Source organism: Brachyhypopomus gauderio, chromosome 4 (assembly GCF_052324685.1).
Source record: "Brachyhypopomus gauderio isolate BG-103 chromosome 4, BGAUD_0.2, whole genome shotgun sequence".
NCBI lineage: Eukaryota > Metazoa > Chordata > Actinopteri > Gymnotiformes > Hypopomidae > Brachyhypopomus > Brachyhypopomus gauderio.
Genome location: NC_135214.1, coordinates 16106854 through 16130014, shown reverse-complemented (window position 1 = coordinate 16130014; position 23161 = coordinate 16106854). Strand labels below are relative to the sequence as shown.

Genomic DNA, 23161 nt, shown 5'->3' with positions numbered 1-23161 from the left:
CAAAATATTCCAGTACGCAAACAGAGCTATCTTCGTGGTGTACTGCATCCCATCATGCAACGCTACGTTCATGTAACCCCGTAGTATGCTTTGCTTTTGTCGCATACTGGAAACTGTACTGCATACTACTACGAGGACCAGTATGCAGTATCCAGTATATACTGAGTCCAGTATGCAGTATCCAGTATGTAGTAGTCTATTTCGAACAGAGCCCAGGGCTCAATCCATAATGGCATACTTAAGCACTAAGCACTAGATTTCAATACAGTATGTTCATTCAATAGAAGACTGGGCAGGATGCATACAACCTCGGACATACTACATACTACTACATATGATGTCACATGATCATAGTGCTCCAGCTGAATCATGAGATAGGACAGTATGTTGCAATTGCATACTTCAAAAAGGCTTACTGTTTAATGCATACTAAGTATTTGGACATACAACCCTTTATCACGTACTGCTTTGGCGTACTGTATAGGAGGGAAGTATGGCACTTAGGTTGGAGCCCATCGCTACACAAGTCACATGCCTTGGCTGGCTGTACCCTTACCAGTCTCAAACAGATAAAAAGTGAATTTGATTTGAATCCCAGTGATCTGAGAATCCCAAAGCATCAACTCTGGTAAGTAGGCACTGGCGATCACAGATAATCAGTAAAGGAGAAAACTGTCTAAAGAGATCATCAACCTGTGTTAAAAGTCCTTTGATGCTAGACTCTGGTTTCCTGTTAATGTAGTCATTTATACCCTTCCTCTCCCGTCCCACCCCTCCCAACATATGCACATGGGAGCAGGTTTTATACACATGTATTGTGGTTAGCTTCAACATACCCTGCCCCATAGTAGATCTGCCCTGTGTAGCCGCGGTTACCCAGCTGAAAAGTTAGTAACATTCGTGGTGACTGACTACACAGCTGTAAAAGATACAGAGAAACAAAATGTTTAAAATGTGAAAAATTATTATAAATTAGTAAAAATACTCAAAAACGATTTGCAATCAACATTGCTTTTACATTAAATCAACGCACACACCAGTGAAATATCATACATACCATGACTTAAGCATGCTGATCAATCAAACTCTGGATCCCAGTGGATTAAAGTGAGAATTGCTTATTATTGACAGAATCATCTGTTAATTCATATGAAGGTTGTACAAAATATATGTGAATGTTGGAAGCCTTGTTTGGTTTTTTTCAAACCAGCTTTTGCAAACATGCATATGGAATCAAGACGTAGGAAACGAAAACCACAAGTTGAGAGAGTGCAAACGCGAGTGATCGGGGAGACTTCATCAGAGATACATACACAGCGACTGATGCCAGACGGAAGCAGCTGAGATGAATCTGCTTTGGTTCTGAGTCCATTGAGTGCTTCTCTCACCATGGACAGGAGACTGTTGGACCTGCCCTTCACCTTTCATGGCATATGTGTGGCTCTCATTCTCATTGTAGTCGTGGATGCACAAGGTAAACCGCTCTCTCCTCTGGACAGCAGTTGTGGTAGACTTGACTCCTGTCTGTTCAGTTGGGCCTTTTATTTATGTTGAGCTGATTTTACAATATGAGTTTGATTGTTATGTCAGTAAATGTTCCATGTATTTGAATAATGTATTTGATACATTCTCATTGTATTATAATTGTAAAATATATTTCATGTAAGGTAAGTGAATGATTTCACAGAAACACAGTGTGCTCAGTTTGCCCATCAAGGTCAACAGACATATTAAAATGTATTTTTGTATGCTTGTTTCACTCTTATAATGAAAATAACCAATATCAAGACAATATATGCCTGAAATCTGTTTGATGGAACTGGGCTTTGGTATGTAGAATTAATTGGAGGAGCGTACTGGTTTGGGCAGATACATTTATATGAAATATTACAATGAAGGACTTAGTTTGTGTAGTTTAACAAACTCATTTGTGACAAACTGCAATTAAAGCCACTGTGATTAACATCTTTCCGAGTTTTATCCTACCAGACATTCAGTTCTTTAATGTGGTCAATTAATGCAGTCTTTTTGTAGTGTGTCATACAGTCATTCAGTTTAGCACAAACAGATGATTAGTTCGGGTATTTTAAAGCCTAGCTGAAGTCATTATCATCTGCAGGTCTTCCTGATCTATGTGTTCCTCAAGCCAAAGTTCAGAAGAAATCGTACAGTACAGTCTCCAGTAAAAGCCCGTTAAAAATCTCTTGCCCTGTGACGTACTGTGAAGAGATTCCCACTGTTGGATGGATTAAAATCTCTGATATGGATGAGTGGACGCTGGTCAACGAAACAGATGAAATAACAATTACACAGGAGCAGTCTGATTCTGTTTTGAAAAAACTCACCTCACATCTGAACTTCAAGAGCATATCAAAAAATGACAGTGGATTCTACAGATGTGTAATTTCTGCATTCAACTGTTCATCACAAAGCCACAGCATCAATGTGTCTGTTTTGGGTAAGAAATAAACTACATGTTATTCAACATGATAAAATAGAGTTTGGTAGAGGGAATAATGGTTAAAATCTGCTGAACTGAAGATGTAATCTTCTCCCACAGATGGTTCAACTGTCCCCACGACTATATATGGAAGTAAGAGCAACATATTCATTTAAAATGCTTAAAAATGTTTTTTAAAGTGTTGAAAACAAAATAGGCATTTTACATCAACTATGTCAACACCTTGGAGTGAACATCAAACACTGGAATCCTAATATTAAAACCTCTGTTTTTATTATTTATTTACTTTTTATCTACACATTTTATTGTCCTCCCATACAAACTTTAATTTAATCTTTTACACTTCTACTCGTATAATTTCTGATAAAATGATTTGCTTCACATTCTTCTCCCTGTTATAGCCAACTCATCTGCCGTCGTTAACAACAAACTTGAACAGACCGAAGATACATCAGGAAACAACGGGTGGCTTCCATATGTTTTCATCTGCTTAGGAATCCTGGGTGTGGTCACTATTGTCATGGTGATCTCTTTCCTGAGCATATATGGATGCAGATGTGAGTAGTGTAGTTGTAACCTGTTAATATTTCACATGGTATTTTAAAATTGAAGATATTTGATAAATGGAAAAATAACAAATTGTCTTTTTAAAAACTAATTCTAGGGACAAAATTCTACAGACAACAAGTAAGCCTGGCATTTCCTGCTTGTTTGTTTGCTTTTTGTTACTAACCCTTACCACTTAGGAACTGTTCTTAACCCTTTTTTAATCTGTTCTTAACACATATGAACTGCTAACCCTTTTCTTAAACCTGTTCTGAACTGTTCTTAAGCCTTTTCTTAACCGTGTTCTTAACACATGTGCACTGTTAACCCTGTTATTAACCCTCTGTGGTATAAGGGTCAAAAATCTCTTCCTTCTTCTTTCACAGTATGCACCATCAGGCCTTGTGCCACCCAATCAGAGCCTTTCACAACATAATGGAAAGACAGAGCAAACAAACAAAGTTCCAGAGATGGAAGAGTCTCACCTCTGTTCACTGTATCCAGGGATGGGGCAGGGACACACCCTGCCCAGGACAGGAGACCTCCAGAACTATACAGGGAGCAGCTCACAGCAGATTGTGTACGCCACTCTTGAACATCTCCCAGCTAGAACATCTTCTGGACCTGGCTATCAGCTGAGAGAGCAGTTCTCCGAGTACGCGTCAATCAGAATATGCTAAAACCCTTTAGCAATAAAAACATTTGTGTTTCTGAAATTAGTGACAATTTGTTTACAGTGTAGGCAGTTCAATACATCTCCTTATCAGCGTGAACTGAGTGAAATTGTTGTGATTCAATGTATATCATTCATCAAAGAAATGCCAAATCTATAATAACATTAATGTATGTGCCCCTGGTTACATAATTACCAGCATACGTACATCTTCATGGAAAGAATGAGTGTCAACCCGCTGTTCTATTTTGAGTCATTTTGCAAGGCATGAACGGTACAGGGGTCTCATCATTGAGGTTTTAAACGGAACAGAATGCAGACCATCATTTCCACCATAAAGGTACTGAACCTGCACACTCATATCGCCTTTGAATCCAAAACAGCCTATTACAATCAGTGAATAATCACATGCCAATAAGCAATAATCTACAATTAACCCACAATCATGTATGTTCAACCATGCATAGATCTATGGCAATTTTTGGACTAGAGGGTTTGTAAGCAGTTAGTCCTATTTCTTTTTACCCATAACGTATTCTCACTCATCAGTTCCATTGTTAACCTACCTGTCTCCACTTTCATCTTTACCCAGACATAACATCCCTGAGTTTCAGCTCTGAGTAACTCTTACATCTCATCACGTAGTTGTGCTCACACGTGCTCACATGACACTACTTTATTTTCATTTTCACTTCACTGTTGTTGGCACTTCAGTCAGTGAATTGTTCTCTTGTGTTGTTTCTTTTTTCACTTTAGTCTGCTAGTGTTTCAGAATTTTATAGTTCTGTTTTAGTTCAGTTACAGATGGAATTTAAACAAATCTCTTGTTCATCCGAGACTTCCTTAGCTGTGATATTTGATATCACAAAGGCACATTTTCTCCAAACAAACTCTTTTCTGTCTTTCTTTCTTTATTTCTTTCTTTCTTCTCTGTGTAGTATGTGATAATGTTTAAGTATGAAACTGCTCTGTGTTTGAGTGGTTTTGAGAGGAGAAGGTCATGAATTGGAACACAAAGGAGTTTTAGAGCTATGAGACCTGAACAGTTTTCTTTCTTGTAGAGTTGCAATCAACCTGTTGTGTGTGTGAGAGAGAGAGACAGAGAGAGATATCATCCAGAATGTAACTGTGAGCGAGATGTTTGTGTTTGTAACATGCTTACTCCAGGCTAAATGTGGAGCACAGGAAGACCTGGAAAGGAGGAACAGATTTAGCTCAGCCTGGGAACCAAAACAATGAAGGTCCAGTGTTCGCTCAGTCAGGAGTCTGGCCCTGCAAATGGGTTTAGTGTGTATGAGGAGTCTCTAAAACTGCATCTCGAACTGGGTTTATAATGTGAAAGACAAGTCTCAAACGCTGCACCAGGAACTGGCACTAGCATGTCACAGGAGTCTCAAACACTGTAGCAGCAAATGAGTTTAGTGTGACACCAGTCACGCAAACTCCTACAGTAGTTTATGTTTTCATACCTTGAAACCTTCTGTGCTCAACTTTCCAAAAGATAGTCATACACTCATGCACATAGGATGGAAAAACGAAGAAAAAAAAAAGTGTCATGATCAGCAGAATGCAGGGTTTCCAACTTTTGAAGATCACTTGGAGTGAGATTTGAACCTGGAGGAGGTGGCGAGTGTAAATTGTTGACCGGGGGGGGGGGGGGCGACAACCGTAAAATGCAGGAGTGCCTGCAGTCAGAACTCTCCAGAATGGCCTCCTCCTCCTCAAAAGCACTACTGGCTGTGCACAGTTTCAAAAGAACAAACACTGACTTCACAACCCCCCCTGAAGTCTAAGTCTGCTCCAGATGTAATTCAGAATCATGCACATTTAACTACAAGAAAACAACAGTATGACAGGTTTTCCAAACCTTTATTTTTCTCCCATGCTAGCACTGGCTTAATTTTTTGCTGTGACATGAGGATGTAAAGAAACATCCTCGTTAGTTCATCTTGAGATCGTTTGCTTCGATATAATCACTCAGTGAGTTTTTTTGTAATATCACAAAGCTGGCATGTTGCCAGTTCCACAGGTTAGAAAACTGCAGTTAACGGTGAAGTTGCACACAGTTAATGTAAAATGGATATATAAAAAATGCTCCATACAAACATTAAAATATCACTTGGCAATGTCCCTCACAGATGTGTGTCACAGTAAATAAATTATTGTAGTCTGGATTGCTGGTGATAATGCTCTGTATAACCTATAGAAATACAACATGCATAGAAACTATTCAGATGGTTCACACTATGCAAAGCATCCAATGTATACTTGTAAATATTGTGTCCTTATTTATGATTTGGTGTTTGTTATATTAAATATACATTTATTATGATTCATTTGAACTTAGAATTTTTTCCCAATGCATTCACACATTATTGTACTAACCTAAAGAATATAATGCATTATGTGCTACAATATAACACAAATGCTATACATTTCACATTTTACATATTGTGCACACACAAGCACAAAGATACTGCATAGAGACATACACACACAAACACACACGCACACACATACACATCCACACACAAACACAATGGCTGTGCTGTCTGTGCTGTAATGCTTGGTGCCATTCCCGCCGTCTCGTGACGCCCACCGCTGCTGTGTCTGAAGCTGCACGCTGCTGACACGGTTACGGCTCAGAGACGCGAGCCACCGCGAGCTCTCACAAACCCACAAGGCTCCGGGAAAGTGACAGGAGGGAATGAACTCTCTTCAGATCAGTGTTTCAACATCGTCACGACTGTGCCATGCCGTCCCCTCCCCCCAGTGTCAAACGTGCCTTTTTGAGCAGCAAGAAATTACATGGAAATGTTGGGGACTCTGTATGTTCTGAAAATACATGCTCGATCACTTTAAGAGTGTCAGAGGGACATTAGGCACTGGAAAACATTGAAACTTTGGATGGCAGCATCAACTCACAGTAAGAGTTCAGGAATTTTAAAGGTTAAAAGAATAGGTTCCTCTGGGGCTCAATGATGACTGCATGCTTGTGCCCCTGTAGTTTTCCTCCAGACAATGTTATCTAAGTGCTATCTTATGCCCCATTCAGATTTAGCACTGAGCATAAATAAAATATGAGCACAAACATTTTCTAATTCTGTCATTAGGAATATAATACTTTTAGTTTTGTTCACTTAAACAAGCAAATTATTACTCAAATGATTATTGAAAAATTATTCAAAGGCAGCTCGTAGAGGAAACACCAATATATTCAAAAATTGGGGACAAACGCAACCATTTCATGTAATGATGTGGACATGTCCCCAGTGGAAATGATGCCAGTGCCACTTATAAAGTGCACAGTGGCAAATCTGGTATTTCTCTCATCTCTAGATATAGCGTGTGCCTGAGAGTCGGGCCTAATAAACATGACTGTGTGGAAGTGGGTCGTTGGTAAAGTCAAGTGTCTGATCGACAAAGCACTTATGGTCACAGGAAGCAGGTGGTTTCATGCCCCCAGCGTCCTTACGTCAGGCTGTCAGGCTTACGTCATTTAGTAGTCCACACTGTTGCTCTCCTTCAGAAACCCATCGTGGTGGCCGTTGTCACATTTTCATTCTGTGGACACACAGAGAGACATAAAGCGCAAAAAGTCTTTAAATTTGTGCTGTAGAGGTCAGTGTCTTGATCACAAGTACCCACTACTGAGGAAACAAATCACACACCCTGCAGACTGTGATTTTCATCGCCACCCACTTTCATGCAGTTCACACCGTCCCAGACGAACAGTTCTGCTCGCTTTCTTAAAGTACGAAAGGGCAGCAACAGGAAAACATGCATGAAGGAACCAGACGCTTTGTGGGTTTAATCAGGGGCTCTAACAGTTCACACCAACAGAACGACCATCCTGTAGGCAGGCCTGGCTAAGAAGAACAACATTCACTCGCAAGCCATATTATCAGACAGAGCATCAAAGTCAGACCGGGGACATATTTGATGCTGTAAGGTTTTGTAAGATTTAGTAAGCTGAGCTGCGTGAGAGAGAGAGAGAGAGAGAGAGAGAGAGAGAGAGAGAGAGAGAGTTTGGGGAAATATTTGCCTTTCTCTAGTCCTAATCTAATTAAGCAAAACTTGCAGATATTAACATAGGTTTTTTTTTTTTTTTGCAAAACTAGCAATCTTTAATGGGTCTTTCCGAGCACTTTCCACCACACTGCTGTGGTGTCTTAACTGATCCCATGTGATGTGCATGTGTCTGATGTCAGTGTGATGTCTGTGTGATATCTGTGTGATATCTGTGTGTTTCTACTACCCTGCAAACCCACATGTCCCAGACACTGGGCTGAACACACCTTGCGTTCAGCTGGGTTTGATCAGTATCTGCCCACATGGCCTCTGCAGTACTAAGCAGAACTGACAACTTACAGTGCTCTTGTGTTTCCACTATATATCAATACAGGACCAAAAAACATGGAGACTATATTAACAGTCATGCCCACTGCTGAAATGACGCACGGGGCCCCTTCTGTACTCACTGCGCACTTCCAACTGTGTGGCCTCTTCTAACAACATCGTTAAGTTTGCTGTTGACACCGCTATGGTGGTCCTGATCTCTGATAAGGATATGAAGGCCCATTTAGAGTAGATTACACACTTGGAGAACTGGTGCTAGGAGAATGATCTCCTGAACGTCAGCCAAAACTAAGGAGCTGATAGTGGGTTTGAGAGGAAGCAGAGAGAAGCTCACACTCTATCTGGGTTCAAGGTGTCCTAGAGGAAAGTGTGATGGAAAAGAGTGTTAGCTTCAGAAAGAGTGTTAGCTTCAAAAAGAGTGGAAAAGCAATTTCTCAGAAAAGCCTTCCTCTCCCTGAAGGCTCACACGGAGAGAAGAAGAAGAAGGCGCTTCTTTCCACAGGCAGTACGGGCCCTTATCCAGGATAACAACAGGGACTATTTTACACACACACACACACACACACACACACACACACACCTGGACTGGAAATGTTACACCCACAGACCCAGACACTGGACCGCAATTAGGTGTAACGGTACGGCGTCTTTGGTACAGTCCGCTGTGTGCAGGTCTGTGGTTTGCTGTTGTGCGGTGGTTGTCAGTGACGCAGTGTATTTGTATGTTGTCGCCATGTTTCTCGTCACGTTGTGTTTGCACCATTCTCTCAGCTTCCCCTCCCCCGCCACCATGACACTGTTACACCCACACACACACACAAACCACCACTGTGACACTGTTACACACTGTTGCAAACACACACAAACCCAGGCATTGGACAATGCTGCATGTAGCTTACAGCATTACTTTGCATGCATAATTTACATTTCATCGCTCACACTTCATCAACTATTTGCACATTTTATATTCATAATTTTAAACCTCTTATTTTTTTGTATAAAGATTTCTGTATTTTTTTTTTACATGTTTAATTTAGATTTTTTGTACAACTATTCGCAATATATAACCAGGTGACAAAATTTGATTTGATGTTTTGATTTGAAAATCAAGCACATAGCCCTGCCCTCCACACACTAACCTTGGCAATATAGCAGGTTGGACTGAACAGCTCAGCTCAGGGACTTCAAAAGTGGCCCTGCCTTAGCATGCAACATTTGCCGCATGTCACTTTGTGAAATTTCTGCCCGTCTTGATCTGGCATCTTGATCTTGACAGCAATCTGATTTTGCCAGGCTTACTGAATGATTTTTAAGTAAAACCATGCCTTGCTTTAGTAAGAAAGTTCAAATGTGCCTGTGTTTTAATGAATTCTCTTGCTGCCTCATGGCTTTTGGGATGAAGTATATTTTATCTACACAGTGTTCCAAAACTCTAAATATAATCTCTGAAACCATCTTAAAAAAGCTGTACAGACCTAGTTTCAACACCATGTAAATGAAACCCCCCCAAATGTCATTTTTGCATGCCCAGTATGCAGTCTTTGTGTGCATAGACCCTGCTGAGTAGTTCACCGAAAAATGTGAATGTTTTTCAACTTTAGCTAGCTAAAGAGAGGTGTGCGGCCCACGGCGTTGTGAAGATGCCGCTCTCTAACCACTGGCAGATGCAACTACAGAACGACAGTTGCCTGAACTCTCCGCTTTCATCACTAGCGGCTCTTTCGACTTTCTCTGCATTATAGAGGCCAGAGATTGGGTTTGACTGACCTCCTTTTAGCCTTACAGTCTATTCAAACCATCTGTGATGGGCAAGGTTTTTATTTCATTTCATTTGGGTAGAAGCCACAAACCAGACAACTACCTGAAATGTCTTTATGTTCTGCCAATGCTTCAGAGGTTGTAAGAAGTCAAACGCTTACACTAGATGTACTTAGAAAACAAGAACCATCCAGGAACCATCCACACTGAAATATTTCTTATTAACTTGCTCACAAATAGCTGGTTTGCTTGAAATTATCAAATTCATGTATCTGCTGTATTTACTGGTGGATGTTACACAACCAAAACAATTAGGAAAGTAAAATAAGCCATGACAAATATTTCCCACAAACCATAAATGGAAAAAGACGTTAAAGAATTTTCAGTAAGAAGATTGGAGATTTTAGTATTAAAACCTTGTGGGAGTGATGTTGGGTATATCTTCAAATCAATATTTGTATTAGATATGCATTACACGTATCTAAAAAAAAAACAGATAATCCAAAACTCAGTAGTGGCTTTCACAGAGAAAGTATCTCTGTGATCCTGTGTAGTTCCCCACCTTCTGATTACTAACACATTGAGAAAGTGAGCAAAACCTACCAAACTACTGAAATGACCATCTCAAACTATTTAGTTGAAACGTAATGGGAAGACTCGTGACAACATACACTTGCCGGGGGAGTTGGGTGGAGACACTGTCAGCAGACGCTGGTTAAATGATACCACCCACCTTCCTGGCTGTCTGCAGGTGGAGCGGTTGCTGTTTCTCACTTCACACCTCCCTCATACTAGTTAATTACACATGGCTCTCGAGGGAGGCTCTGTTGACACTGCTACACAGCCCAGCAACTCTGGAACTGAGACACAAAGACGTGTGTGTCTGTCACTATCACCTTCTCCCACTTACAGACAAACTGCATGCGGCAAAGACTTGAGGGCAATCATAATGTGATAGATCACACTTGTGCTGCCAGCTTCCTGTGCCTTTGTGTCAGAATTAGGGATGGCACAATAACCAATCCGATGACGAATCTGATGACGAAATCTTGCATTTGAATATCGCCCGATATTAATACAGATGCAATATATTTTCCCTTAAAAACCACTGTGGGGCTTGGTTCAGTTGTTTGGGTAAAACATCATTTATATATATATGCTATTTTGCAGATGTCATGCATGGATATTAAAATGATAAAACACAGAAATCTATCTATAAGACTACAGCATCCTATGTTTGTTTCTTACATTCAGTATATCTCTTGGTCATCATCTGCATGGTTTTCAGCTGTTCTAAATCCGTGCATGCGCGCACACACACACACACACACACACACAGTCTCTCTGTCTGCCTATCTGTCTCTCTCTCCACTCAGTATGGTTGGCTCACTCACTGACTCACGAAATGTACACTATAGTTTGCATAGGTTACAGTAAATCCACTACAGACATCCATGTAGCCTATAAACACTGAATTTTGTTTTCTTATTACTGAATGCAACTTTTATTGCATATCAATTGAATATCAGCTTTATTATTCTTCCTCTTGTGCATTTCAACAGTAAATGGCTTTTCTGCCTGCTACCTGCCCCCCAGCACTACGTGAGCAGAGAAGAGAGACCTGTACTCTTAGTATCTCTACCTGCTACCCACCCCAGCACTACGTGAGCACAGAGAGAGCGAGACCTGTACTCTTGAGTGTCTCTCTCTACCTGCTACCCCACCCAGCACTACGTGAGCAGAGAGGGAGAGAGACCTGTACTCTTGAGTGTCTCTCTCTACCTGCTACCCCACCCAGCACTACGTGAGCAGAGAGGGAGAGAGACCTGTACTCTGAGTGTCTCTCTCTACCTGCTACCCACCCAGCACTACGTGAGCAGAGAGGGAGAGAGACCTGTACTCTGAGTGTCTCTCTCTACCTGCTACCCACCCAGCACTACGTGAGCAGAGAGGGAGAGAGACCTGTACTCTTGAGTGTCTCTCTCTACCTGCTACCCACCCCAGCACTATGGGGACCTGTACTCTGAGTGTCTCTTCACTCAACTTCTGCTTCAAACTAATAGAAATATAATCTGATAGTGACTACGACCTTATGTTTAGCTGAAAAAAAAAATGATGGACAGATTTCCCAGTCCACCATAAAGGATCAGTCAATTATTTTGACCACAAAAACCAGCAAACAGTATTTATAAAATTGATTATTTATTGTAATTATTTTTTCTATCAAATGCAGCTCACATAAGATAAAGAATCAAATTGTCTTGTAGTCCTCAAATCAACCAGGTAAGTAGGTCCTCCACATGGATGCAGCCATGTAGAAAATAGACCGTATTGCCAAAAGTATTCACTCACCCATCCAAATGATCAGAATCAGGTGTTCCAATCACTTCCATGGCCACAGGTGTATAAAATTAAGCATATAGGCATGCAGATCTGGGGGCAGTGGATGCTGAAGCGAACAGTGCGAAGAAGTCGTCAAATGTTTGCATAGTCAATCACTACAGAAATCCATGTAGCCTTCAGATTAGCTCAAGAACAGTGCGCAGAACCTGTTCTAGCTGCAAAGGGTGGACCAAAATCATTAGGATTAAGAATGGGATGTCACTTAAGCTCATATGTGAGTCAAGGTAGGTGAGCGAATACTTTTGGCAATATAGTGTAGGTGTAGTAAAGGATCACTGCCAGGTCATTAGATGCCAGTATAATGTCTATTTCATAAATTACTTTTTGTTCCTTGAAGTCTATGTATTGATATATTGACACTTTTGAATGTTGCTGGTTGCAGCATAAATACTGCCCTTGTTCTATACCTTTACACATTAAACTACGATTGTCTTGCAGGACTATAGGTTTACATTTGTGCTTCTACATCCTACAACAAACAGTGATTGGGTTTACTGAATGGAACGCTGTAGTTCAGGTTTTATCCACAAGGGGGCACATTTGTGAACATAATAGCTTTATTGATTAATGGGGAAAAACCCTCAACAGTTAAACTCTACAACTAACCCGGCTGATATCACGTGACCTACCCAAAGAAAGCTGGATGTTATCACGTGACCTGTTGTGCTACTGCAAAGCACTGTTGTACTGTTTTCTGGCTGGATTTGTAATGGATTGGTATCCTTAGAAATGTTTCTAATATCCAACCCAGGATTCCTTATTGACCTGATTCTGATACGTGGTATTGTATTAGTACCACCTTTAGTTAGCATGCTACAAGAAGTATTTCTTCCAATTCCTTCTTCACATGCACACAGCAATTTAAATAATGTCAGTAATTATCACCAAATGCACATTCATTTGGCTTTCTCTCTCTGAGCAAACTATATTTCACTGAGACAATACACACACACACACACACACACACTAACTCTTGTGAGCAGCCTAAGGACATGATCCCAGCTGTGACAAATCACTGAAATAGCATTCTTCCTTCTCTCTGCACAAAAGGTCACTACAGTTCTCAGAGAACAATCTGGGAGTTACTGTTTGCTAATTTTCCATTTCAGACCATATTGGTTTACTCACTCATAATGTAATTTAGGCATACACTTTTAATAAAATCACCGGTGGTGTGACGCTGAAATCCAGATCGGCTGAGAAAACTTGGGTGGCGATAAATGCACTCAGTTGTGCTTACCTTCAATATCTCCAGACACTTCCTCACATTTATAACTACATTCCCTTTGTATGTTTTCATACAGTTACTCAATAATTCCCAGTAGTTAGGATACTGATTTGAACAAAGACGCACTGCTTTCTTGCTGGATCAGAATGGGATATCCTCTTTAGGGTGTGCATAAAATATCACTTCCTCTGCTCACTGATAAGCACCTACCACATCCTGCAGTTTGTGAATTCGGTCAACATAAGGAGAGTGATTAACACTGAACCTTGCTGTATTGGGCAGCCGCACACACACACTTACAGGAAGCGACTTACCGTCTTTACGCAAAATACATTTCCACAGGCAGACACACAGACAGAGGACCAGCAGAAAGGCAACCGCAGTGACGGAAATCAGGATGGCCAGAGCTGTTCCAACTGAGAGAAAGGGGGGGCAATTAGTGGTAATAATGCACTAATGCTAATAAAATAGGTTACTGATGCAAATTTTTAATCAGTGATTGCTAGCATTTATGAATGCTGTTATTGCATTGTGTGGCAATGTCTGTACTAACAGTATTCAATTATTGCATTTTTTGTGTTTCCCTGCTTTGATACAACAATCAAACATGCATGGCCCCGCCAGCTCTTTGCACTCACTCTTGGTGTTCATGGACACTGCAATGGCAGACTCCAGGCCCTTGTGGTGGACGAGGCATTTGACGGACACGTCTTTCAGGAGCGTGGCGTTCATTCTCAGGGTGCTAATGACCAGCGTCGTCCCGTCATCCTGCATCGTGGCCACGGTGGTGGGCGCCCCCAGGGTCCTATCGTTCCCTTCCACGTTCCAAACGATCTCGGCCTTTGGGCGGGCCACGGCCGTACAGTTTGCCTCGATCACACCTGGAGACATGGTTTTGTAGCTCACCTGAGGTTTGGGGAGGACTGGGAGATGGAAAGGAGCATGTTAATCCACACAATATGAGCAGAGCAGGCTTAAACACCGGCAGTTATGTAGAAAACGGTTAAATAGACAGTTGATACCGTGAGCCAGAGCCTACTTGGAATGCTTGGTTTGGCTTTATGGTACTAGCACATAATCATACAGCCTCCTCTACTTTATATGGACAGAAAAGTGCGCTGACCATTTGTGTGGGCTAGAACATTTAGAGTTAAGCTCTTTTACACTGGATGATGGTAATAATATAACAGACTGACCAATTAAATACGCTCATTGGCACACAAGAAAGGTTGTGTGTGTGAATAAAGAAAACGATACAAGAAAGAAAATAACAGTGGGAGGGCACAGAGTGGTGCACTGTGTAGCACAATCATGCATTTCACCCACAGTCTGAATTACATCTCACACAGTCAAAGCCTTCTACAATCAGCTATTTTCACAAGTGACCGCTCTGTCTAACTCTCTTTCTTGTTCTTTCTCTGTCTCTGTCCTTTTCTATGCACACACTGGGGTGGATTTGTATCTACTCATTTAAAGTACAAGATAACACAAATGTCAAATCTAAAAAAACGACCAAACTTGCGATGCTAAACAGCTGAATCTCTCAAGACACTGAAAATCCTTGTTTTGTGATATTTGATTCAATTAAAAATGGTTCTGCAGTCTTCTCCTCCAGGCCACAACTTGCACTTCATGGCCAACTACTGGAAAAATAACAAACCCCAGCACCACAGCTGTATTATTTACAGATAAACACTGTAAATTTTCCTGACATTTATTGGTTTTGGTCCAGCTTCCATTGACATTGCAAAATTAAACAAATACTGTGACTAGGCATATAAAATAGTACACAGTCGTCACCTCTGTAATATCAGTAAGGTCTCCATTGCTACCAATGAAAAAGATCTGCATGCATTAATCTGTATCCAGACTGATTAACTATTAATATGTGTTGAGTGCAATGATGAGTAACATTTTAACATGTTGAGTAACACTATCTATCCAGCTCCATTACTAATCTGCAGTAACTTCCGAATGCAGCTCCCAGAATCCTCACATGTACAGTACAGTATGTCATGAGACACAATCCAGGAAACTCCAAATCCTATAACCCCTCACTTTGATTTCAGCGTTCCTCCTCTCCAGATTACTGTTGCACCTGAAACCTGTTCTATTCTCTATATATGCCTAGTCGTTGTATTTACTCTTTGTGAAGTATTGCCTACATCTCATTAGCTTACTGAGTGTTTGTTCTGCATTATTCTCTGGTTCTTGAATTTCCCTTCTGTTTTGACTGCCTGCTTTTGTATATATTGCTGTTGGATTATGGATTTGTTTTTGACTATGATACTTGCTTACTGTTTTCAACAGCTGCCCTGACTGGACCCTTGTTTCTGTCTAACTACGGTACTATTAAAACTCTTCTTTACATCTGCACTCGTCATTATGTTTGTCACGATCTCATACTACTCTCTACCTTATCAAAATGAGATATGACAATTCTCCTCAGTCACACAGTAATAACCATAGAAACCTAGCTCAAAAGGAGACATTCTGTTTTCAGTTACTATGGCATCAACCTCTGGAATTTTTTACCTCAAAACCTGACACTGATTAAAGCTTAGCCCTTTCAGGAAATCTCAAAATTATGCTTGTTTAATGTTGCATTGATCATTTTATCTTTTATCTTTAAACTTCTATCGCCTCAAAGATTCCATCATGTGTAACTAGCTAATTCTGCTGATGCAAAATTCAAGGTTGCTCATACCGAACACAGTGAGGCAGGCCGTTGCGCTCTTCATGCCATCAGGGTAGGTGTGGAACTCGCAGATGTAACAACCCTCATCCTCAGTCCTCACGGGCCACAGAGTGAGTCGTGAATCCGACAGGGAGTGGGTGAGGTGCAAGCGGTCCGCAAAGCTCTCCTCGATCATGGGGTCACTGCGTTTGGCATAAGACGCTACTTCCTGAAAGCTGTTGCGGTCTTTGATCTTCTTCCACAGAATCTGGTGCACCTTCTCAGGAAGGCCATACCGACAGGTCAGGGTTGCCTCCTTACCGCTCACCATGGTCTTATTACCATCATGACTCACTGAAGCTGCAGAGAAAGAGAGCGAAACGGAAACATAAGATATAAAGAAATGAATAAAACTGAATAATGGATAGACTCAGGATTGTCTAGATCCTGAATAGATCTCAGCTGTTGCCCAGCAATTATGCCTATATCTGCATAGGAATCACATATTTGAAAAGTTCCAATCTGGCTTTAGGCCCCATCACAGTACTGAAACAGCATTAGTCAAAGTAACAAATGATCTCCTCCTTGCTTCTGATCAAGGCTATGTATCACTGCTAGTGCTTCTCGATCTTAGTGCAGCTTTTGACACAATTGATCATAGGATCTTGCTAAAGCGGTTAGAATGCTAGGTTGGAGTCTCAGGCACAGCCCTTTCATGGTTTTACTCTTACTTGACAAATCGCCATCAGTTTGTAGAGCTCAATAATATTCCATCCAAACGTACAATAGTTAAATATGGGGTCACACAAGGCTCCATCTTAGGACCACTATTATTTACATTATATATGCTACCACTGGGCACAGTTATAAACAAACATGGTGTCAATTTTCACTGCTATGCAGATTTACATATCAGCCAAGCCTGATGACAAACTCAGTTTAGGAAAAATTGAGGCCTGTGTAAGAGATATTAAATGCTGGATGTCTCTAAACTTCCTCCAACTAAATGAAGACAAAACAGAAGTTCTCCTTGTGGGCCCTAAGGCCGCTAGACAAAAAATTCCAGATCTAATGCTTAATCTTGCAGACTATCTCATTACAGCTGGCACAGTAGCCAAAAACCTAGGAGTCATACTCGACTCTGACCTATCATTTGATAAATACATAGATAATACTACTAGGATAGCTTTTCTACATCTCCGCAACATTGCCAAATTAAGAAATGCATTATCATAGGATGATGCAGAAAAATTGGTGCATGCCTTTGTTAGCTCTACATTAGACTACTGCAATGCACTACTGTCAGGATGTTCAAATAGGAATCTAAATAAACTTCAAAAAGTTCAAAATGCCACAGCCAGAGTTCTGACCAGAACTAGAAAATTTCAACATATTACACCAGTCCTATCAGCTCTGCATTGGCTCCCAGTTAAATTCCGTATTGATTTTAAAATTCTATTATTAACATACAAAGCACTGCACGTGCTTGCTCCTGAATACCTCCAGGAACTTATTTCCTACTATGAACCCCCACGTCCACTAAGATCACAGGGTGCTGGTCTTTTATTAGTTCCACAAATTAATAAGGTAACAGCAGGGGGAAGAGCCTTTTCTTATAAGGCCTCCCAGCTTTGGAACAACCTTCCAAAATGCGTACGGGACTCTGACACAGTCACAATCTTTAAGTCTAGGTTGAAAACCCACCTATTTGGTTTAGCGTTTGATAATTAACATCCCCCCTTAGATAAAGGTACAGATCCAGGGGTTCATAGATGAAGGGTTTTATGGTAGACTGGGGCGCTGGTGCTGTCGTCCTGTCACTGCTCGTGGTCACTCAAGTTTGTTGACAGGGCAGTGGATGGATGCCATTGTCTCAGAATGCCCCCAAGCCTATGTTACCTTCTGGTTCTGCCTTATTAGCTAGGCTGTAATAGTTTAACTTAATGCCGGAGTTGCTGCCACACTCCAGAAATGTGTTTAATTTCATCTGTCCTGTATATGTCCTCATACAGAGCTAATTTTCCCTGTTTTATTTTCTCCACATGGCTGCCCGCCTGCTCGAGGAAATATGAGATGAGGAGAGACAAGCGATCCATCCAGTGCCAGCCACCTACTGCCTGACCGGATGAGCCTACACCATGATGGACATTACTACATCTTTTCTTTATTTCTTTCTGTCTAAATTGTTGTTGTTGTCATGGTGACCGCTGTTGGCCAGAGGAGGATGGGTTACCCTCCTGAGTCTTGGTTCCTCTCAAGGTTTCTTCCTCATGCAAAAAAACTAGGGAGTTTTTCCTTGCCACTGTCGCCCTTGGCTTGCTCACTGGGGGCTAGGACTCGGCACTTGTAAAGCTGCTTTGTGACAACAACTGTTGTAAAAAGCGCTATATAAATACAATTTGATTGATTGATTGATTGATTGATTGATTGATCTCGAATTTGAGACAGAGGGATCATTTTCATGTTTGAGAACAGCTGGATTCCTTTTAAATCCCGTAGCGAGATCTAATCTCTGAATCTCACATTCTTCTTTAGTCTTTTTCACATTATGTAACAGCCATTGTCCTGACACTTAGTGGCTTGGATATATCAGAAATTTTGTACTAAATTTACTTCAAACATGGCTGTGTCATGGCCACCTGGTTCATTCAGGGACTACAAAGAATGGGGGATCTCCAGCACGCTCCATTTTGCACCATTGTGACGTACCTGTGACTGTCAGGCACGTCTTTCCCTCCTTGGAGCCGGAAGGGTACACGTCGAAGATGCACGTGTAGCAGCCCTCATCCCTGTGGCTCACGCGGTCGATATTCACGGTGCTGGCATCACGTGCGCCGGCCACCACCTGAACGTGCTGCTGTCCGCTCACACTTGTCAGATCGCCTGGCACGTAGGAGACGAGCGTCTCGTTCCTCATGTCCAGCCAGCGCACCTGCTTCAGTGTTTCCCCTCTGGCCTTCTGCAGAGTGCAGGTGAGTGTAAAGGGCAGGTCCACCACGGCCTCCACACGCCCCGGCGCCTGGACCCTGGCTGCACACACACACAGTTAATGAGCCGTGCACTTCCTGGGATTAAGACCCCACAATATGCATATGCTCTCTCTTCTCAAGGTCATACCATGTATTTTGGATACAATGACCAGAGACACGCACAGCAAGCATTTCAGCAGGCTGGTTTCAAGCATCTTAGCCTGCAAATAGAGATTATGTATTATTTTCACCATACATAGTATAATAACGTAGTTCATACTGTTTTTTTTACTTTTATTACACTTAACCAATAGTTACCAGGGCTCTAGACTGCAATCTTTTTTTTAAAAAAAGCAAATTTCACATGGTCACATTCATGTCGGTACATTATGACTATTTGGGTGGCGGTTGCCTTCTGTTTGTCCTGATCATATGTGACCCACACAGAGAAACCTGTGTGTCATGTGGCGTGGTGCTCATCCTTCTCCAGAGATGGTAGGATGATTGGCATTCTGTGGCCTATGCTTCATGGCTGCTTACTACAACGACAAGTGTTACACTGAGGAAAAGAGAGAGAGGCCCTGGGTCTCATGTGGGCCTTACTGGAAAACATCTCCTTACTGGAATACATTTCTGTCTATAGATTATGATCCCCTTGTCAGTCTATCTGGATATTTTGCCTCCAAGAATCCAGCACAGGAGCTGTTGGAGAGCTCCAACATCTACGTGGACCGTGTCAAGGAAAGCTTATCTGTCAGTCCCACATACATGGAAAACCTGAGATGCCAGCTAAAAGCATACGGTGCCTTACATCTCTTTTGGAAAGCAACTGGACATAGCGACCTTCACTGACCATGAAGTTGGCTTATTGCTGAATGACATACCACTTGTAATACGTTCAACCACCCAGGATTTCAAGCTAGCCAAAATTCACGAAGGATGTTCAAAAGGCCTTTGATGGTCTCAGCAAGTGCACAAAGTGGTGCTCAAATGCAGGGCATGCATAGAGGAGCCACAGAATATCAGACACTCACATAATCAGAACACCCTGAGAAACTATGACAAAATTATGACAGGAGACGATTGTACTGTGTGACCCGTTTTCTCATTTCGCAGGGTTAAATACTCAACTGGCATGGTTGATTTTCACACGTCTGCATTTCGGTAATCGTGGGGATCGTTAAAAAAAACATGCTGCAGCTATATTCATTGGCCTAAAGAGTCCAAAATGTCTCATCTAGATTCATGGGAAATACAGACAATACTGTGTCCGACTACCCGAGCTCAATACTGCACACAGTCATACTTTTCGTTTGTGCTGCACTAGTGTCCATTAATATTAAACATGGTGAAAACTGAAACTTTGCGGAGATTAACGATAAGCGAGCCATAATAAGAAAGCAGACGTTGACCGTAAAAGTCACAACATTTTTGAAAGGTTTAATTCCTACCTTCCCTCCGGCTCGTGTGTCTCTACCGTATCTCTACATATTCCGTCTATATTCCCACATATAGTTTCCCACATAGTCTCTTTCTTCTCCGCCCAGTTCTGGAAGAGGGCGTGGAGCGCTCCTGATGCAACTTCAACAACTCCACGGTTGTCATTTACACCCAAATGAACTGTCGTATTTAATCTCCATTGCCTAATTTTGTTCAATTGACATTAACCAATGAAATAATCCTGGTCACTCACGACATTGCAGGGAACTTTATCATTAAGGCACATTCTACACCACTGGACTGTGCATCCTTTTCAAACAGCCGTACTGTTTAGGGTCACTTTATGGACGAAAGAGCACGTTATTAATTATGTAATATCAAAAGTGATATTCTACTATTCGATAGTTCAAACCTCTGCTTTTGTCCCCATCAGATTGTTTTCTTTCTTTCTGTATTTTTTATTCATTTTACCCTCATATGCTCTTTTTTTTTTTTTGCAAATATGCAAAACAAGACTTAGTCTGACATTTCATTTACCAAACGTATCGCGGTTGTATTCGTAATGTATCTCATGTAATATTCATCAGTAATTCATTTAAAGGTCAACGATTCAGACATGACATTCTGATACTTAAAACATGAAAGTGGTCACCGTATTTTGAGATTCAGCAAGCGTTCTGTTCAAGTAAACATTTCTAGTATACAGAGATGTCTTCTTGTGTTATTGTCCTATCTATCCATTCTGTAAAATAATTGCCATTCATATCTATAGAGATTTATTCGTGCAGTACTTTTACTGTAAAATAATACTGCAGAATAGGACAGACCTCTGGTGGCCAAAATTGCAGCAGGGGTTCAGTCCCTCAGTGGCATCTGGCAGCAGGAAGTGGCAGGTCCGCTGGCCGGAAATGGCATGTACTGGCACATTCCTCTTAGCGACTGGCACCTGCCTGCCACAGTTTAATGGCACTTGTCACTGACGCCTGCCACACAGGATTAATGTGATCTCTTATTATCTTGAGTCGATTGCCATGGCATATTCAACTCGCAATACAGCACTGAGAAAACCATGCTTCGTGTGTTCTCATTTATTATCTCATTTTCAGGTATGATACTGTGTTAAATACAATTTATACAATGGAAGTGGAAATGTAAGAAGTTTAAGAAGAGTTTAAGAACCTACTAATGTGTGTAGATGATTTTTGTGGCGATACATGTAAACATGGCTCGAGGAGCATTCAATTAGCACTAACTACACGGAGGGCCGCACGGTAGAAACTGGCCTGTTTAAGTTCTTTTTGATAAAATAGTGCTTTATACTGGGTGGTCATTAATGTCTGATAAATTGTGATTCGTAATACTGAGAAGCAGATAATGTTATGAAAGTGTTCTATTTGCCTGTTCTTGACATGTAAACACAACTCGCAATACAGCACTGAGAATACAGCACTTCTCATTTATTATCTCCCATTTTCAGGGGTACAACACATGCACTGTTGAGTGTTGTAATTTTTTTCTGAGTATATTTTAATGCTCCTTATAGTTTGTGCATGTTAATGTCTTATATATAGTTATAAATGGAACATACTGTAAATTCATATTTTAGCCATCAAATGCTTCTAGATATTTGAGAACCACTAAATAGTCTAGTGCTGGATGTCTCCCAAGGCCTGATGTCCATTGGGATGGATATTAAACTCTACAAAAATCTGGTACCATAATATTACAAAAAATTTTCAGATTAAGTACTGGCCATACGTTTGAGTAGCTGTAATTGTCATGTTTTACAGTACGTTGGTGAAAGTTATGTAAACCAAAAAGTGGTTCTAATATTTCTATATTTACAGAGGAATATTCCCCAGTAAAGAATGACCATAAAAACATCAAACAAGATGTTTACAATACATACCTTGAATGTGAATGTGTACTGTCTCCATGCAGAATGGGATATCTACTCACAATGTCTATCCATGGTAGCTGACAAACTGCAGCTCTAGAGTAGGTATGCATACTAATGTGCCCTCATTGCGTCCTCCTGCCTTCCTCATTTCCTGTTTATCCCCCGTCTCCTCGCGGCCAAAAAGACCCGTCTTCACTAAACCCCCTATATTAGCAGCTTAATTGAATTTTTAACACCAAATTTCATCTTGCATATTGTCATTCACCACAAAATGTGTGAATACATGAGTTTTCCCTCTTTACTTGAATTTCTATAGCTTAACAAACGAATGTAAAACATTTGCAAAAAAATTCCAAAAATTTTCAAAATGTGAAATATAACATAACCATTCAACTAATTAGCGCATGTAGAGCAGTATGCAAGTACACAGCCTTTGCAGATATACTTCTTACACCTGCAGCACACAGTGTGTGTTTTACAGTCCTTCTTTTGAGGGCAGCACTGACATCTCTTCCTCTTACTTGCCCTAGCTGGGGGAGTGGCTGTGGTAGCTGCATCCTCAGGTTGATCAGCAGTTCCTGCACTTTGAATACCTTTCACAACTGCTGCTGAGGCTTCTGTGCAGGGGACATGCGTCCTTCTTTCAATGATGTTGTGGAAGATGACCAGGGGCCAGTGGGCAGTCATTCTTCTGAAGCTATATGTTCCAATCACCATGTCACCATCTGTGTGCAGTGTGCTCAGAAC

At 41.2% G+C, this 23161-nt stretch overlaps 2 protein-coding genes across 2 annotated transcripts; one reads left to right on the top strand and one right to left on the bottom strand.

Annotated features, from left to right (window-relative positions):
- Positions 1-1238: 1238 nt before the first annotated feature.
- On the top strand, positions 1239-4252 carry LOC143512384 (B- and T-lymphocyte attenuator-like). Its single transcript, XM_077002622.1, has 6 exons — positions 1239-1474; positions 2120-2458; positions 2561-2593; positions 2863-3018; positions 3126-3148; positions 3394-4252. The coding sequence occupies exons 1-6, from the start codon at positions 1390-1392 to the stop codon at positions 3685-3687; spliced, it is 930 nt and encodes a 309-aa protein (XP_076858737.1). The 5' UTR covers positions 1239-1389; the 3' UTR covers positions 3688-4252.
- A 1280-nt stretch (positions 4253-5532) lies between these two features.
- On the bottom strand, positions 5533-20670 carry LOC143512382 (nectin-3). The gene is made up of 7 exons (XM_077002621.1): positions 20526-20670; positions 19223-19295; positions 18815-19135; positions 16136-16465; positions 14067-14351; positions 13743-13844; positions 5533-7244 (listed from the first exon to the last, which is right to left on the bottom strand). The coding sequence occupies exons 2-7, from the start codon at positions 19287-19289 to the stop codon at positions 7240-7242; spliced, it is 1110 nt and encodes a 369-aa protein (XP_076858736.1). The 5' UTR covers positions 19290-19295; positions 20526-20670; the 3' UTR covers positions 5533-7239.
- Between the last annotated feature and the right edge of the window lie 2491 nt (positions 20671-23161).

Excerpts from the sequence above, each read along its gene's own strand:
- LOC143512384 (XM_077002622.1), top strand. The coding sequence starts at position 1,390 with ATGGACAGGAGACTGTTGGACCTGCCCTTCACCTTTCATGGCATATGT. Across the intron at positions 1,475-2,119 it reads TGTAGTCGTGGATGCACAAG|GTCTTCCTGATCTATGTGTT; the intron begins GTAAACCGCTCT and ends TATCATCTGCAG. Across the intron at positions 3,149-3,393 it reads CAAAATTCTACAGACAACAA|TATGCACCATCAGGCCTTGT; the intron begins GTAAGCCTGGCA and ends CTTCTTTCACAG.
- LOC143512382 (XM_077002621.1), bottom strand. The coding sequence starts at position 19,289 with ATGCTTGAAACCAGCCTGCTGAAATGCTTGCTGTGCGTGTCTCTGGTC. Across the intron at positions 16,466-18,814 it reads GACGTGCCTGACAGTCACAG|CTTCAGTGAGTCATGATGGT; the intron begins GTACGTCACAAT and ends CTTTCTCTGCAG. Across the intron at positions 13,845-14,066 it reads AGTGTCCATGAACACCAAGA|TTGGAACAGCTCTGGCCATC; the intron begins GTGAGTGCAAAG and ends CCTTTCTCTCAG.